General features: G+C 40.7%; 1 protein-coding gene across 1 annotated transcript; it reads left to right on the top strand.

Moving 5' to 3' along the window:
• The first annotated feature begins 213 nt into the window (after window positions 1-213).
• bnip3lb (BCL2 interacting protein 3 like b) lies at window positions 214-17406 on the top strand. Its single transcript, XM_046066616.1, has 6 exons — window positions 214-762; window positions 6115-6352; window positions 12073-12151; window positions 12477-12580; window positions 13438-13587; window positions 16242-17406. The coding sequence occupies exons 1-6, from the start codon at window positions 711-713 to the stop codon at window positions 16288-16290; spliced, it is 672 nt and encodes a 223-aa protein (XP_045922572.1). The 5' UTR covers window positions 214-710; the 3' UTR covers window positions 16291-17406.
• The last annotated feature ends 243 nt before the right edge of the window (window positions 17407-17649 follow it).

Below are 17649 nucleotides of genomic sequence, written 5' to 3'. Positions count from 1 at the left end.
AAACACGGGACCAGGTGACTTCACTGATTAGAACACCGTCAGCTGGAGAGGAGTCATACCTTCTCCATTTGGGTTTCTGCTGTTCTTTTTTTTTTTTTTTTAAATCATAAACAACTACGAGCACCTGGCATTAAAGCTGATGTGACTGATGGACGTAATGAAAACCAGCCGCTCTCTGGCACTTAATGAACCACTGTCGGTTTACTAAAATAAGCTGATGTGGTGTCTGGTTGCTGAGAACTAGAGTTGGGTACACGTCTGCCTCGTTTCTTGACTGGCATGTGCTGTGTACGTGTATGCACGCACGCCTCATCCCACATGGGCAAATTGAGATAGCAACCAATCACCAGATGGCGTATTGTTTGAATTTATACTGTTGACCGATAATCCACGCTAATAGTCCATACATACCCTACCCTGTACGGGTGTTTTTCTGCTCGTTATGTAATTCTACTTCCTCTCTCTCTTTTGTTGTCAACCGGACAACCTGACGTCATCACCAGCACCGAGGGGGGTGTGAGTGAGCAGCTCGCGGCGGCTGCTGCTTCAAGACCAGCAAAACGGACGAGAAACAAACCGCAGCGGTGCTTTAGCTTAGCTTGCCGCTCTCTGAAAAACAGGGCAGGTCTGAATGTGTGAAGTTAAGGTAGTGCGCCTTCTGCACTGACTTGAGCCTTTTAAGAAACCCGTCCTGCTCACCAGGCACAACCATGTCCGACGCTGCTAACACTACAGAAAACAACGGAGACTCTGGGCTAAACGGTAAGCTAAATGTGACCAAATTGCTGGACTGGAACAGCTTGTCAGTGTGTTGTTTGTCTGGGGAACGTGTCGGGGGAAGCGGCTGTATGCTTATAACAAGTTTATAGGTGGTTATAAAGTTTATTCTGCCCTATCTTTTTTCCGCCGTGAAGCTACATTGAAGGTAAAGAAAGGGACGTTATGTTCCGTATGTTTATTGACAGTGGTTTAACCAATGGCGCTTCGACAGGCTTGAGTGATAGGCAAGTGAGCCAATCAGCGTTTCACGCGGAGGGGCGGGTTTAAGCTTTGTCAACAAGGCGAGATGGAAGAAGTCAGAGCTGGAAAAATGGGGCTGGAGAAATTAGGACAATTTGGCATGTAGTTGCTGTTCTTTACAGACAGTTAAGTCTTTCTAAAGAACTGAAATCAGTGTAAAATTTTAACGTTTGTAATCTTCATCCTTTTTATTAATTATATTTTCAGATTTCAGTCTGTGTAAGTAGGCTACCAGTTTCATAAAAAACCATCTCTTTCAAATAATTAAAATTCTAACTCAGTCAGCATTTGACACAGCATTTTCCCACCGTGTGTTCACTCTCTCATTTCATGTGTGTGGAAATGTTTCACCTGAGCATTCAGTTGTTGAAATTGGAGGGTACATTAGACCTCGGCTTTGCGGATGGCGTTAGCGACGTAAACAAAGGTATGTTTATTACATGCAGCACTGACTCAGGGGCCTTCCTCTGTACGCTGTGGTTTATTTTTTTCCACACTGTGGGGGGGCCGTGACTTGGCATGCTATTTATGGCCACAGACGTTTTAGGGGCGAGGAAGGTGGGGAAAGTGTGGGGACAGCACACAGCAGTGTAGGAACATGGAGGCTGGCCTGAAACAAAGCCACATCTGGGCAGGACTCAAACTTTCCTTCACTTTTCTTATTTTAAGAGACACACAATTCTTTAATAGTCTCGTATATCTAGTGATTGATAGGTACCTTTTTAAAAATAACCTGTGGGGTAAGCAAGTTGCCAGCATTTGGTTGGTGGCTATTATTTGGACATTTAACAGGATGCCAGGTTAAATCTTTCTCCTGTTATAGGTGATGGAAAGCAACAAATGTTGCTTTTATTATAGACAGTGTGTCATATATACATATATATATATAGACGTTCACGTTTGGTAGTTCTTAGAACAGTCCAACTTTTTGAATTACTTTCTTAAACATTTAATAAGGATTCAATATTTTATTTAGTCTGGATCTCCCCATAATCCCTACCACAACATTAACCCAGAACCATTTTTAATTAACTTACTCATTTGTATTTGGCGGATAAACTTAGTGGTCATAATTACATCAGACAGAGCCAGAATAACTAATGAAGTTTAAAATTCACAGCACATTCTAGTGGTGGCGTTGGTGCACCAGGATATATTACAGGGTTCCTTCAAAGTCAGAAAGAGGCCCAGTCTGTCCCAAGTTACAGCCTGGTCACAGCCAGTGCGCTGCTCATCAGCATCGGAGGCTGTGGCGGAGGAGGGAGGATCTCTGGTGTTGTCTGAGAATTACTAAGCTTGTCTATTAGACACAAGAGGCGTCACTTAGTTATACTGTCATTGGCCAACTTTTGAATTGAACCTCAAACTGTTTGCATACTGGGATAAGGACTCATTAATTGGTGGTTGAACTTTGGGTTTTGTATTGAGTGCTTACTGTATAACACACTGTGGTGAGTTAGTTTTTCTGGTGGTCTGTAGGTAGGCAGACCTGATGCTATTATATCTGCCATGATTTGACTCTCAAATTATCTTTCTAATATTATTAAAATTTTATATTTCTTCTCCACCATTGCTCATAATAATTCATGCAATTCATAAATCACCTAATTTCATCATAACACAGGCCTGACCTACAAGAACAGTGTATGTTTAATCTATCCAATATTGTGTTGGTCATGCTATACACTGATTTTCTGCTTGTCTGTTCTGAATACAGAAGTTAAAGAGCTTAAAAATGAATCGCATATTAAATTGCAATGTTGGTAAAAAAAAATATCACAATTAGATTATTTTCCAAAATCGTTCAGCCCTACTGGATATGTATGGAATAAAAAAAACATATTAGTGTTTCCAGACTATTGCCCCTATTCTGTTTTTTTTTTTTTAAATATAAAATTCAGAATTTCTTAAAGTAAAATAATCCTACAAGCAGTCGAGTGTTTTTCATGGTGTTTGGAGCAGGGAGTCAATGCTGCCAATTTGTTTACCACTGTGTGAGCGTGCTGCAGTGAGCTTGATGTATGGTGTGCAACTGAACGCACATTAGCTACATTATTATTATTATTATTATTATTATTATTACTATTATTATTTTTTTGGTGCCATGGCCAAGTTCAGCCACGACAAAACGTAGCAAAACGTTTATTTCAACTGAATTGATGGTGCCTGGAACACTCTGTCGCTGCCGATTGGGTAACGCCTCTGACATCCACCAAACAAGAGAAAACATACATCAAAGCCTATTGCTCACCTTTGCTCACAACCTTCTTGCTGTGAGGCGACAGTGCTAACCAGTGCACCACCGCGCCGCCCGCAAACAAAATCATTTAAATAAATCTAATATAAATATAATAAAAGTATTTAGCTGCTATTAAGCAGAAATGAGGATAAACTATGAATTGTGTTAGCCTAACTGCAAAAAATATATTTATACATAAATTATACTTATGAACATCAAATGTAGTTTTTATAATGTGAATAATTGAATAAATAGCAAACTTCACATCATGCAATCATTAAATTTTTGAACACGTGCATTTAACATAAGCTTACTTTAGTTTTTAGTGTCACGTGCCAGCCTGTGAACCATTTTTGGAAGTTCAACTTCCTTCATGTTTTGCAGCGGCCGTTTATTTAAAAGGACAGTGGCGGTACCTCAAACTCTGTTGTGTACGCAAGTGCACTGCACTTCACTGCCTTTTTAATATGGCCGTGTTACATACAAGTCACTGCTGATTGGGTAAAGCCTCTGACACCACCACCAAACAAGGAAAAACATATCTCAAAGCACTATTTCGAGGAAACATGTTTAACCCGGAAATGGTAGCAAAACGGTGCTCACCGTTTTCAGATTGAACATGCCCCTAGTGGGGGGGAAATAGTACAGTAGCACCAGTTAGTTTACTTCCTCTCTGGACAGAAATGTTTGACAGTGGAACTGCCCAACCTTCTGTGTGGGAGTGTGGATTGAACGGCCACAAAATTGATTGAATGAGTTACGGTATCTAACTACACCGTTCTGTCTATTATTTTGCAACATAATAGCATAAAAAGTCAGAATTAGATTTTAAAACCATTTATTTACATTGCAAACATCTAGCTATTTGTGCTCAGATGCCAAATATAGTCTGAAGTCTTGAAATGTGAGTCTGGAAAAGTATGGAGTTTTGAAATGGAAAATGACTTCTGTTACAGTACGTGTACTTTCACAGTCTAATATGAGGGTATGAGTGCATGCTGAGACATAGCTTTAGGGACAATAAGACCTTGCACTGGGCCAGCAGTGTGCCCTGTTATCTGAGACTGTGTTATTTTTGGCGTTTCCTGGAGCTCTCACGCCAGTGTTGTAAACATTTTTATCTAATACCTGTGGTCTTAAGTCAAGAGGAAGCCTCAGCCCTCCTCCCTCCCGTCTGAACCTCAGCATTAGTAGATCAAAGATGTCACCCCATGTCTACTTCCTCTAAATCCACCCAACAGCTGATAACTGCTCTGTGGCCAGAATGTTCGGGAGAGTCAGCGCCATGGCACTGTGGTTTTAGTCCACGGAGCGGAGACAATGGGCTGTCAACACCAGCTTGGCTCGCCGTCCGCCGTGTAATCTGCAGGATGAGTGTGAGTGCTGAGTCTAGCCCTGTGTAGTGGGGGAGGGGTGCATCGTTTGGGTAGGGGGTATAACTGGCCTGAATCCTGAACTTTGAAATTTTATTCCCTGGAAGCTCATGTGAACATGTTTACTTATCATTATGGGGTCATCTGACTTGCTCAGAATTTTTAATTTTAAGTACAGAAGGAGAAAGTGCTTTCATAGCTGCATGACAAGGGGTATTGGAGCCCCCCTACCCCCATTATTTTAATTATTGCCCTAGATAACCAGCCCCTTCCATGTATTTGTAACTCAGCTCTGACACGCTGTACCCCCTCAGCTGTCAGTCCATGGCAAAGCTCTCGTACACGCAGGGAGAGTACCATATATCACAGTCAAGGTCTACATGATACCATAGCACATACACAGGCATTTACTGCCCTTTCATCACACAGTAGTAAATAGAGTTTTACTCTTGAACTTGTTTGACTGACAGGCTCAGTCGTTCCGTCTTGGAACACCCTGTACTAGTCAAAGAGAAGTAGATAATTGACATATAGCATAGCAGGATGGTTGCAAATCTGCCAAGCTTGCTCAGCTGGGCATTAAAATTGTAAAGAGGCACCATTAATCTGATAAGTTACACCTGTCCTTGTCCTGCTGTGAAAAAGGTCAACTAAAACTTTCTCCCAGAGCCCAAACCGTACTGGCAGCCCGATCCCTATCTGCACATGCGCAGAAGTGGTCCTGTCAGTCAAAGAGGGTTACCACAAATGTGTCTGTTCACAATTACTCGTGTGTCTGTGGTCTGTTCTCATCTCAGGGCGTCAAATACCGATGCTTTCAGAAAGGATGCAGAAGTTACCCTTCAGCGTCTGTATGAGATGCCCTCGTGCGCCCCTGTATGAGACGCGCTGCCTAGACTGGAAGCACTAGTAGCTAGCTAAGAAGCTAGCTATGTTAGTGTAAAAGGCACTGACAGCTCCCCAAAGCCCCTTACCCTATCACAGAGGTGTGTGCCTAAACCTAAGTCAGCGATTGCATGCATGTTGACTGGCTAACCATAGCAGCTAACACATCGGTCGCCAGGCTCCTTTGAATAGGTAGGCAGCACATTGTCTCCTGCTATAGGCACAAACAGGTTGTTAGACCTATTTGGGGAATGTTACCAAAAGGATGGTAATATGCATTATAGACACAGTTCATTATCATCAAGGACACAATGACGCCACTCATTTGCACACTAATTTTATTGGCAAAAGAGTTTGTGTCAGTACCTAAGTTATACCTTAATATCATCTGATAATTGTTCTCTATCACAATAAAGTGGGGTTTTTTTGTGTGTGATTTGCTGTTTTTTATCCAAAGTGCCTAGCAGGTTTTACAGCTTAATATTATACTAATTTAAAATCCAGGTGGAAATAGAATTTTTAAACCACTTGGAATATAAGCATCGCTGACAGAGGTGAGTGAAGGAAAGTTGCATGATGGTCTGTTTCTTTCCACAGGGTCCTGGGTGGAGTTGGAGATGAACCGAGGCACAGTCGCATCAGTCCAGTTGTCCTCCACAGACGGCCCGGCCCCAGGCCTGCTGCCCCTCCCTCAGGTGGAGGAAGAGGAAGCGGAAGCCATGGTTGGGGGGCTGGAGCACGTTCCGTCATCATCCTCGATCCACAACGGAGACATGGAGAAGATCCTGCTGGACGCCCAGCACGAATCAAGCCGCAGCAACTCCTCCTGTGACAGGTATTGTTAAGTTTTACCAAGCTAGAACCTCCATGGCCAGCGGGGGGCGGCGACTCTGATCGCAATAATCAGTCCGATTGCATTGGACTTAATGGTAAAATTGACCCAACTTCTCACTTGATTTATAACCTCAGTAAACACTTTCCTTTTATGGTTTGAGTCTTTAGTTTCACGTTTATTCAAAGCTTATGAGTCAGCTGTTTTTCCAGTTAGTACATTTTGCTTTAAGCTTGTTTTTTGCTAGCCAAAATTAGCATCTATCACAGACGCTAACCAAGCTCTTTTTTTTTTTTTTAAGAAACTTTATTATAAATTACAAAAATAGTCAGATGCATACAAAAACTCAGAATAAAGTCAGAGAGCCAATACATTTCCCATATCACAAATATATATGCTTAAAAGAAATCTGCATAATCAAAACATACATAAAGATTTTCATTTATCCTTATCAGATAGCTAACTGTGTGTGTGTGTGTGTGTGTGGGGGGGGATAACCAAATAAAAAAAAATATATATTTGTATTTCAGAAATAGAAAATAAAAGAATACATGTAAGAAATATCCCGCTACGGGATACAAAAAGGGTAAACTCGCCATACACTAACAATACATAAAGGATAAATTAATCGCTATAATATCAGGGATATCAATCCTGCCCTGCTGAAGGGTCCCTGTGAAGACAAACGCTGCGGTCGAAAAGTCTTTATTGCTTAGGAAGGTTCCTAACTGAGTGAAGTGAACTGGAAGCATTTAAATGGCAGTCATCATAAGAGCTGGTTGAATTCTCTCTAGCTATCACCTTTTGCAAAGGATACACTGGACCATCCATTACGAAAGGAAAGGAGATAATGCCGTCCCACAATTCCTTGCGGCAGCAATATTTAAAGCGAAGCAGGTTCTCAAACTCAAACGATAAAATCCATTGACCACATTTAGCAAAGTCGCTGAAATAAAGACACACATTAAGATACTTGAATAAGACGCTCAAATTTTCCTTCTTCCTTTTAGTTTGTTTTCTTTTGTCTTTGCTGTAATCTAATGCTGTTTCAGCCCCATTTTATGTTTCGGATTGTTGAAATATGCCATAAACTGTTTTATTAGAATTTTCTATCCCCAACCATGATGGATAAAGGATGTTGATCACCATGTAAGTTACCATTGGCTTTTAAGCCTTTTCTCTCTTATGCCATAACTTGCTAATATGCATTGGCCCTATGTCTTGAACTGTCAACAATAACTGAGACCCATGCGAGCTATGTTACTAGTCTTGTAAAATGATCTAAGTGAGGATAATGTTGCAGCGTGTAGATACCCTTAATGCCTTTTAGAAACGGCTATGATCAAGCTGGATAACCTCTTCAGTAAATATAATGTATTATTTCAGTGTTTGATTTATTTGTGGCGGCCTACCACATTATAAACATCGACAGCCACATAGTGATTTTTTTGTGTTTTACTAATTGAAATGGGGAAAATTGTATGTGAAGACAGCGCATATATTTGCTCAGTACCTCTTTCTCCTCACATCTTTCCTTTAAAAAGTGGTTAGGAAAGGAGATTTTTATTTATTTTTTTTTGACTTTTCGACCGCACACACTGGTCTGTGTGCTGTTTTGTTTGTTTTTCTGACCTCCCTGTAGTTAAACCTGTTATTGGGGATTTTTCACCATATGTACACTTGTCTTTCTTTACCTCTGAAAGGTTTTGGTCAAAAGGCTGTTATATACTTCCTAATCTCCTTAACATTTCATACACAAGAGGGCACAGGAATGTCCGCCATGACTGAAAAGTTAAAAGAAAGTCACGAGTTCTTGGGTTCAAACAAGACTATGTTTATAGTTGTTGCATATTTAGACCACGTGGTCAACTTGGTTCCTGTCTAATGCTTCTCCTGACCTAGAGCACCCTGCTTCAGAAGTTGCATTTGATTTTTAAAGCCAAAATAGTGTCACTTCTGTCCTTGGTTTAGTTGTTGTACTTACACGTTATTTTTCTTTTACCTGGTGACTGTTCCATCAAGGTAGATAAAGTAAACTCCTGACTTATTTTGATGCTTCATAGCAGGCGACTGTCAAGCTTAATTTAACTTTGTCTCAAAGAATTTCCAGTGGACGGAAACAGAATCCCAAAAGACCAGTCTCTTTTCACACTCGCGTCACTTATGTCGTGTTTGGAAACACAAGTTCTGACCTTTTTCTCACAATGTGAACAAGCATGAATTTACGTGTTCAAAGACCATATTAATAAAAAATAAGTTATGAAAATCATGAGTGAGCACAGTTTATTTGAAAGCTTAGCGTGTATAAGTTGCGTTGAAGATATTTATTATTTCACTAACTTTCAATGCCGATGAGCTTGTACATGTACTAAATTACATCCTGTGAAAGAGAATGTGTCAAAGGCTAACTGATTATGAAGAGTTACTTCATTCCTTTCTGACACATTTCTTGTTCTAGTCACGTCCTGCCAGTTGGATGGTCATACATAATTTGTAGAATGTCCAAAACATTTCACATTTGTCTTACTCTTACCTCTGGCATTTGTCACTTTGCTTCTCAAGTCTCCTAATTGCATCCACGTTTCCCTCACTTGCGTCTTTTCCTAAAAACTAAGCATGAGACATGAGACGTCCTTTCCTGCAAAGCATCACATGAAGCGACGTCCGTTTCTGATGATTGCAGCACATGATCACAGCTGGATCAGCTGTCAGTCGGCTCTAACAGCTGTAGAGACTTTTCATGGAGTTTGTGTACTGTACATGTGCACGGTGTTGGTACTAATAAAGTCTCTCAGTTATCAGTGCAGAGCAGCATGATTCTCTTTGCATCATTTCTACTGGCACAATGCTGATATTATCTGCATTTATATTTATTAATTCTGATTGTGAATTTGTTATTGAATAACCCAGAATATGATCATGGTGTATTGGGATTTATTAGGCTAAATTTTTCAGGGAAATTGAAATGATGTTACTCATATCAAAGTGGATGCACAGTTTTAGGCTTTCCGTTTATTTCCTCTTCTGATATCCTTTAACACTACTGCATACGTTTTATTTGCAAGTCCCATCACTCGCAAGTCGATCACTGCTTTCCATCAAATCAATATAACGATTTTTATTTGCGCAGCAGCTTTCATTTACACTGTCATAAGCTGATTTTACTCGCTAAGCCGCCGGCTGCTTTCATCAGATGCAGTCTGAGATGGCTGGATGTGCAGGCTGTATTTTCCTTTACTTGCTTCATTAGAGACTTTAGTGCAGTTTAGTGGCTTGTCCGACTCCTTAATGACGATAAATTATGATAAACGTGTTTCTTGCTGACAGACTCTCCGACTCTCTCTGACTTTAATTTTCTCCATAATAAAATTTGATGGGAGAAATAAAATCTTTCTAATAAGGTGTGTGTGTGTGTGTGTGTGTGTGTGTGTGTGTGTGTGTGTGTGTGTGTGTGTGTGTGAGGGGGCTTCTGTTGTTCAGACCTACAATAAACTCAGATTTTAACTAGACAGTGAATCATAAAACAAATCAAATCAAGACTTTGCAGTGATACAGTTGAGCTTAATGTTTCTGTCGTGATGTATCAGATCAGTCCGATCAGCTGCAGCATCCAATCAAAATAACGGCTACCCAATAAAGGGCGTGTCGGTCCTGCTCCTCGATCCTTGCTCTTCGGAGCGCAAATAAGAGCTTTGGGACAGTCTGCAAGATGGCGGAGCGTAACAACTTCTGGTTGGAGTGAGGAAACGACAAATAAGAGACTTGAGAAGCACCCCTTGTCTCCTCATCAAGAGCCCCAGACATGTTGGTGCAATTTCTCTGCGAATAGAAGAACACTGAAGTTTGTCAAGCAAAAGAAGAAAGAATTGCATTAGATGAACTGAAAGATATAGGGCTACTATTAGCTATTACCCATTTAAGGAAAAGCAGTAGACAATATCTTGTACATACTGAGGAGGTCTATCCCTGTATTAGTGGGTGCCCCCAGTTGCAGCTCAACGTTGATGGAATGCCCCTCTGGTGTGTAGTCAGCAACTCATTTGCCTTCCCTTCCGGCTGTCACTTTCCTTTGCTGTTAAACGACAGTAAAACATGTCGTCTTGCAGCAAGAAACTCAACAACATCTGCTCGTGTAAAACAATCTTGGTGTTCTCTGGTGAAATCAGTGATAAGCAATGTTTGTTGGATAGTTCAGATGTTGAGAAAACTGCCATCTTGACTGAAATATAACTTTCCAGTGTAGAGGCGGTTTATGTGCTAAGCCCTGAGGGTGCAACTGGGTGTACACTTGACAAAGAGTTTGTCACGATCAGCCTTGTTTTTTGTTCACTTTCGGCGTCAGGCACCACCGTGCACCTGGAATGCTTTGAGGTTAAGTCTGATATTTCAACTCTGACATTTCCCAGTTCTGAGCAATCTGGAGCACGGCATCAGATAAGGGGCATGATGATACACTTTGGTCATGAGACATGACAATGCTCAAAAACAAGATGAGAAGAATTTTAACACTATTTTGATGTAATATGAAATGCTGAAATGTGGGACGATTTTGAATATTATTTCCTGCATTGTGCTCCAATTTTGGGTAGAAATGTCTTCATTTATAAAAAGAGAAACAAAAAATTCAGCTGGCAGGTGACAATTCACAAATAGAAAAATACAACAGAATATAATGCAGTAATCAGCAGCCTGTTACTTTTTTTTGACAACGCACATTTGTTTGTTCTATATTTAAATTGCTTTGCGTGTTTTCTTATTGTGCAAATAAACCTTTCTCGACGCATTTTCATTTGTAAGTTTACATTTTTTAAGAAATGCTTTCAAAAAGTGACGGGGACAAAATCATCCATTTCAAAATGTGGTTGGGACAGTGTCCCCAGTGTCCCCACCTATGGTCACTTAGCTTCTAAACGTTCCTTAATATTGCAGTGGAAAACTGAAGTCAGCCCATAAATATGTATATTTGCCCTCTCAACATGTTGGGTCAGCTTTGACTATGACGTGACACCTGCTCAGAAGTTGAGTTGGTTTCCGAAAATAAAATGACATCATCTTGCGTCCCATTTTACTGAGCACATTAGAAAAATCCTGACTCTTCCAAATCCCAGCCACATCATGTGCTTGTGCGTAATCCTCGAGTCCGCGATACAGCAGAGCTTATCAGAGAGCCGGCAGTCAGCTGTCAACGAATCACCTGAGGATGTTTGAGTATTTGATCCAAGAACACTGTATCAGCAGTGCAATGTTTTAACAATTTTAGAACAATCAAGGTGTCATGTTACGCAGGATTAATTAGAATTTTTTTTATTTCCTTCAGTACAGGAGCAACAGGACTTTACTGCTGGGTAAACCACTGGTACGCATTACATACTGTACCATTCAAGATGTTGTTGTAATATCAAGTAGACAGCAAGAAAACTCCTTTTCAACAACCACACGAGTCCAGATATAGCTTTCTTGCTCAATGTGCGTGAAGTCAAACAGGGGTGGAACAATACAAAACTACTGTCAAGTCTTCTACATACTGTAGATGCATAACAAACCAGTGTGAGAGAGTGTAGGGAAAAGAGAACTGAAGGGAAAAGCAAGCTGAGCAGACTCAAGTAGTGAGTAAACACTATGACAACAGTTTCCAGGAAGGTGCGAAGGTCACGAGGAGTCATGAGTTCACCACTTTGCTAATAACGAGGCCTCTTGATGTCGTTTTTTGACTCTGCTCACAGCCCTCCGCGGCCCCACAGTCCCCAGGATGACGGACAGATCATCTTTGACGTGGACGTGACTGGCAGAAGAGACAGTCAAGTAAGGGCTTGTGTACCTCTCAGGTTCTCAGTCTGTTTCCATGGGAACCTCCACCACCTGCCCTGAAGTGGGGGGTGTGTGTGTGTGTGTGTGTGTGTGTGTGCGTGCGCGTACACGAGAATGACAACTGCTGCCTGGCTTTTAGTTTCCATGGAAATGGCTGCCACTCCCAGTGTGGATTTCTTTCTTTTGCATTGTCACTATTACTTTCACTGTTGTTCACTCTTTATCTCTTTTTGTCTGTGAGGGCACTCTGGAAACAAAACTCTTAATAAATACACAATCTTGTTTGTCTTGAAAGGCTAAATTAAATGTTTTTCTTTAGTCAGAAGAAGACGTCTTGGACAAGGAGAGGGACATGGACATCCTGATGAAGGACGCAGATTGGGTTGCTGACTGGTCTAGTCGACCGGAAAACATTCCCCCCAAGTAAGTCTCAAACTCAGCAAACATCAACCTAATGTTTCCATGGCAACCAAATCACAGCTCCTTGTTTGTCCTGAGTAAGTGGATTACTCATTATGGCAATAAAGTTGGTCTAAAAGCACAAATATAAAGCCAGAATTTGTGTATGAAACTCTGACGCTCACGTTACAATTGGAAAAGCTGAAGGTTAATTGATATGCAAGTTAAACCTCTCTTCCAATAATTTAAAGAAAGCTATTTAAATAATGCATAAATGTACAGAACTTACAACAATTTTAGCTGGCGCACAATCATATTTTTTTATATATATACACACACACACACACACACACACACACACACACACACACACACACACACACACACGTTTCTTGCTGATAGACTCTCTGACTCTCTCTGACTTTAATTTTCTCCATAATAAAATTTGATGGGAGAAATAAAATCTTTGTAATAAGGTGTGTGTGTGTGTCTGTGTGTGTGTGTATGTGTGTATATATATATATATATATATATATATATATATGCATGCTCCCACAAAATAATTTAAAAATCAATTTTATATGAAAGTGGGGAGGGGGGGGCTGATGACTTTTATTGCTGTATAACCTATTAAACCTACAGCTTTTTCGAAGCCAGTCTACTTTATCAGCCAGAAAAACTTGGTTCAGATGTTTGTATTTGTGTTTCAGTCCTCTAAAGATGAAGCTGAACCAAGTTGTCTCATTTGAGAGCTCTAAACTTCAATGAATGACTAACAATGAATGACTTAAGCAAATTATAGGGGGCGCATTTACCAAGATTGACAGGTATCAGGTTGTCAATCAGCAGTGCTGTGTCTAAAGCGACTGTGATTTATGCAGGGAGTTTCACTTCCGTCACCCTCGACGCTCTGTAACACTCAGCATGAGGAAGACCGGGGCCATGAAGAAAGGAGGCATCTTCTCCGCAGAGTTCCTCAAAGTCTTCATCCCCTCGCTGCTACTATCACACGTCCTGGCTCTGGGGCTGGGGTAAGCAAAAACTGCCACAGATCTTTGAAGGGTCACACTGAAATTAATGCCTTTTTGTAGTCAAAAGCTCATTAAAATTTTTATGCCAAAATATAACAGATTTTATTTGTTGCTCCCAGAAATGTTTTCTTATCAGGGTGGGAAAACCAGCGCTTACGCCATCACAGAACACTGAAACGGTCCACTGAAGCCAAAGGTCACTTAAGGGCAGAACACCCAGAATTTAGTGTTGTTAAAGGTTTGGGTATTGATATCAGTTCAAGTTTGTGCTCAGATATTAGTGTATAGGTGTTTCACAATCATTTTATAAAACATTATTTGTGCATTTTCTTAATTTGTAAATATTTCCCAGTTGTACATGAAGCCCAGTAGGGGGAGCTGTACAGCTGCACACAGCAGTCAGCTGTGTCCCTCCCCTCATGACAAGCAGGCAGAGCAGCTGCCGACTGAAAGGCTGCTCACCTGCTGCCTCGTAGTGAGCCCCCGACGCTCCCAGTGGCACTCTCTGGTTGTGATAGCACATGTTACAGTAATCCTGGCTCCTCAATCAGATAATGTCACAGCGAGGATTCCTCAGGCAGCAGTCTTTTCTTGGACATGACGTGGTATGCAAGGAGTGTCATTAACAAACCTGTGATAATCACAACATCCCTCTTGGCTATTCTGGGGTTTATATGGTTAGATAATAAATCTCTATGGTCTCACTGAATGGTAGCTGTTGTTTATGAAGAACTGTATGAGAAAAAGGGCTAATTGTTTTATTTTTGGTATTTCTGTTCATTTAAATATTTCATAATCCTCCTCAAGTTACATGTTAGTCTATAGTGCTGGGTTTGGTTGTTTTTAGTTTCTGTGTAGAGATAACGGCTATATTGGCACCAGTTTAGCTGACATTAGCTGTCAAAAGCTGTATTTATAATATTCCAATATCAGTCCTACTCACAAATATTGATACTGGATTTATCTAATTGCAAAAACAGCATTTTGGAGACCTGTTTTTCTATTAAGTGCCCTAATAGCACTGTTAAATTACACAAACATTCAATGAAGAAAACACTTAAGATGTCTGAGAAACGTTCTGGATATGCACACCAATTTGTTCTTTGCTTAAAAATGTATAGTGCTATAAAAAGAAAGTCCCTGTTGGATCACATCAGTATTATGGGTGAGCTACTGGTATATGGCATCGACTTAAAAAACTATGTATCCCTGTCTGCATGTCTGGCTGCAAGATGGTGTAATATAAAAGAACAAAATATATATATTGTATAAATATATATTTTTTTCATGAACAAATTTAACGCCCCATGGCCGTACTGATAGTGAAGTGCAAGACACTAGCTTTGACTGATATGTTTGCTTGACTAGTGTTGACAGTTTTTCTTGTGTCCGTCTTGTACTTAACATGTGGTTTTGCTTTCTGGATAAATGTTGCTAACTCTTGTTAGCCTTGCCAACGTTAGAGCACTCTTGTTCTTCCCCTTTATTGTTTCCAAGTGAACCAGGTTCAAAGACCTTACAGATCTTTTTCACAGCAGACATTTTGAAAGCAGAAAGTGCACAGGTGGCATTAATGATTTTTATGGTTGTTGAATTCTATTTTGGTGAGGCAAGTCCAGGGACTGGCACTGTACATGCTATACTCACTCACTAGAGAGGCTTCCTGGGAACATAGCCATCATTAATGGTAGTAGTTCATCTCTCCTTTTCCTGCTATGACAAATGTCAAAATATCTGCTGGGAAAAATGTCTATTTTACATCTGTATCCACCTTTTTTATGTAGATTTTCAGTTTGCACATAAATGAAATCTCAGCGACAACACAGGAAATTTTAAGAGTTACCACGACGTACAGGAAGCATGTGACTGAAACGTCACTGAAGCTTCCGCTCCACTGGGCGGATGAAAAATAACGGCAGACGAAAAGGGTTAGGGTTAGAAAACAGAAATGATGTTTCCATCACGTTTTTCACCTTTTGTCATTCACTTTTTTAATTACATCCTCTTGTTGCGCCCTCTTCTGCAATGGTTTAGTGGCACCTGAATGGATGCACTCAACTCCTAATATTCACATAACGATAGTGGATGGAAATGCACATTCATCTGCATTTTTTTTTTTAATGGAAATTAGTTAAAATTTTGTGCTGAATGTGGATGGAAACTTGACTATTGTGACTTCACCATAGCAGGAAAAGTACAGGTAGAACTAATAACATTAATGGTGACTCTGTTCCAGCAATTGTTACAACAAAGCAATTAGTGTTACTTGTTACGGCTGTGTGGGACAAGTCAAAATGCAGTGAAAAAGGTCTGTCCAACTTAAGTTTCACGCCACAATTTTTACCCTTTTCATGCGTGACCCCTTGCAGTGTCCCCCTAGTTAAGCTCCTAATTAAGCCAGTGATTCCCAAACTTAACATCCTTTTTTCTAGGAATGCATTGAAGGTGAAGACAGAAAATGAATGTAGTCAGTTGAAAAGTGATTCCTGACATCAGATCGGGGTGTTGACAAGGGGTTAAGCTTTTCCTTGCATGTCTAGTCAATACACCACCACAGCTGGTTGTTTTTCACAGTGATATTTTTACCGGTCACATTCCCATGCTGCAGTGAGTATGGTTTGTAACCTGCTCCTTGTCTACCTTCTGCTCAACAGAGTCTACATTGGAAAGAGGTTGATCACACCACCTGCCAGCTCTTTCTGAACCTGGAACTGAAGAAAAGTGCCTGAGAAAGTGTTGCTGTCATGAGAAGAACGCCCTCCTCTCCTCCCTCTGTCCCGCCTGCCCCCCCCCCTCCTCGTCCCTGAGATATGACTTGTTCTCAGATGAAATGCATCTACCTTTTCCTCTCTCTCTCCTCCTTCCCTCCCCTTTTTTTCTTGATTGCTGTTCTCTGACTATCTGTAGATATTCCCTCTCTCCCTCCTCATAACCTTCACTCATTTGTATAAGCTTTTCAAAGGATGAATAAGGTCATATTTCCTGTTCCCCAGCGATTGGGTTTGATTGTTTATTACGGGTGGGTTTTCAGGGAGGGTCACAGCATCAAACCAAACTCTTCTACTTCATACGTTATCCCAGTGCCCTTTGATCATCTGATAACAAGGGAGGGCTGTCCAGTTTTAGTTTAGTTTTAACTGACCACAGATTGTGCCACCTACGTGAGTAGCCCAACACTCGATCTCGAAAGAGTTCGACCAGATTCAGAGTCAGCTACGCAAACTGAAAAAGTGTTCATGCCTTTTTTGAAAGAAGCCATTTTGTTTACTTTCCATACGCTACATAGCTTAAAAAATATATATAATTTTACAACAGCGGTGATTAAGTAGTTTTGATGAAAGGAGTTTCAATAGTGGCCATCATGAATTGCACCGGGGGAGTCTCTGGCTCTGTCGAGAGACGAGAGAGAGATTTATGGGACATTTCTTCACCTTTTCTGTGATGAAAACGAGAAATTAAAATCATTTGAAATCTGCATCTGAATGAATATTTTTGCAAAGTTACAGTAACAGGAAACCAGGGTGTAGAAGTGTGTTGTGCGGGCAGGCAGTGTGGCCCTCTCAGTGTGTACACCAACAGTATTTTGTGGTTGGGTCTCGGGTAACGGCGATGTACGGCCCAGAAAGGTTCAGTCTTCTGTCCATACGGTCTGTGTCGGCTGGTTTGGTCCTGACCTGTCAGTTCCCACTTTTATTCCAGATTGGGCTGGATATGACATGGTACTCTGCTGATTTGTTTCTAATTTTTGTGGATTTTAAGTGATTCAAAAAGGTATCAAAAAAGTGAGATTTGAATTAAAGAGAACCTGATATATTGACATTTGTTATTAGGATGTCTGAGTAATTTCATTTGAAAAGTGTTTTATGAAAGATAAATGTAAACTTTCAGAGTTGGTTGGTTGGCTTCAGATAATTGTTATTAAAGGCCATTTCTTATGAGCAAAAATGTCTAGAAATACTTCCATCAAGCTGCACATGAAGGGAACTGATTCCAGGGTCTGTCTTAGTTTTGAACAGGCAGAACACCCCCCCCCCCCCCCCCCCCCCCCCCCCCCCCCCCCCC

Source organism: Micropterus dolomieu, linkage group LG13 (genome assembly GCF_021292245.1).
Source record: "Micropterus dolomieu isolate WLL.071019.BEF.003 ecotype Adirondacks linkage group LG13, ASM2129224v1, whole genome shotgun sequence".
NCBI classification, from domain to species: Eukaryota; Metazoa; Chordata; class Actinopteri; order Centrarchiformes; family Centrarchidae; genus Micropterus; species Micropterus dolomieu.
This window is presented reverse-complemented; position numbering and strand designations above follow the sequence as displayed.

What these genes read in the sequence shown, in the direction of transcription:
- bnip3lb (XM_046066616.1), top strand. Translation starts at nt 711, where the DNA reads ATGTCCGACGCTGCTAACACTACAGAAAACAACGGAGACTCTGGGCTA. An exon ending in CGGAGACTCTGGGCTAAACG is followed by an intron (nt 763 to 6,114) that starts GTAAGCTAAATG and finishes TTCTTTCCACAG; the next exon opens with GGTCCTGGGTGGAGTTGGAG. An exon ending in AGCAACTCCTCCTGTGACAG is followed by an intron (nt 6,353 to 12,072) that starts GTATTGTTAAGT and finishes CTCTGCTCACAG; the next exon opens with CCCTCCGCGGCCCCACAGTC.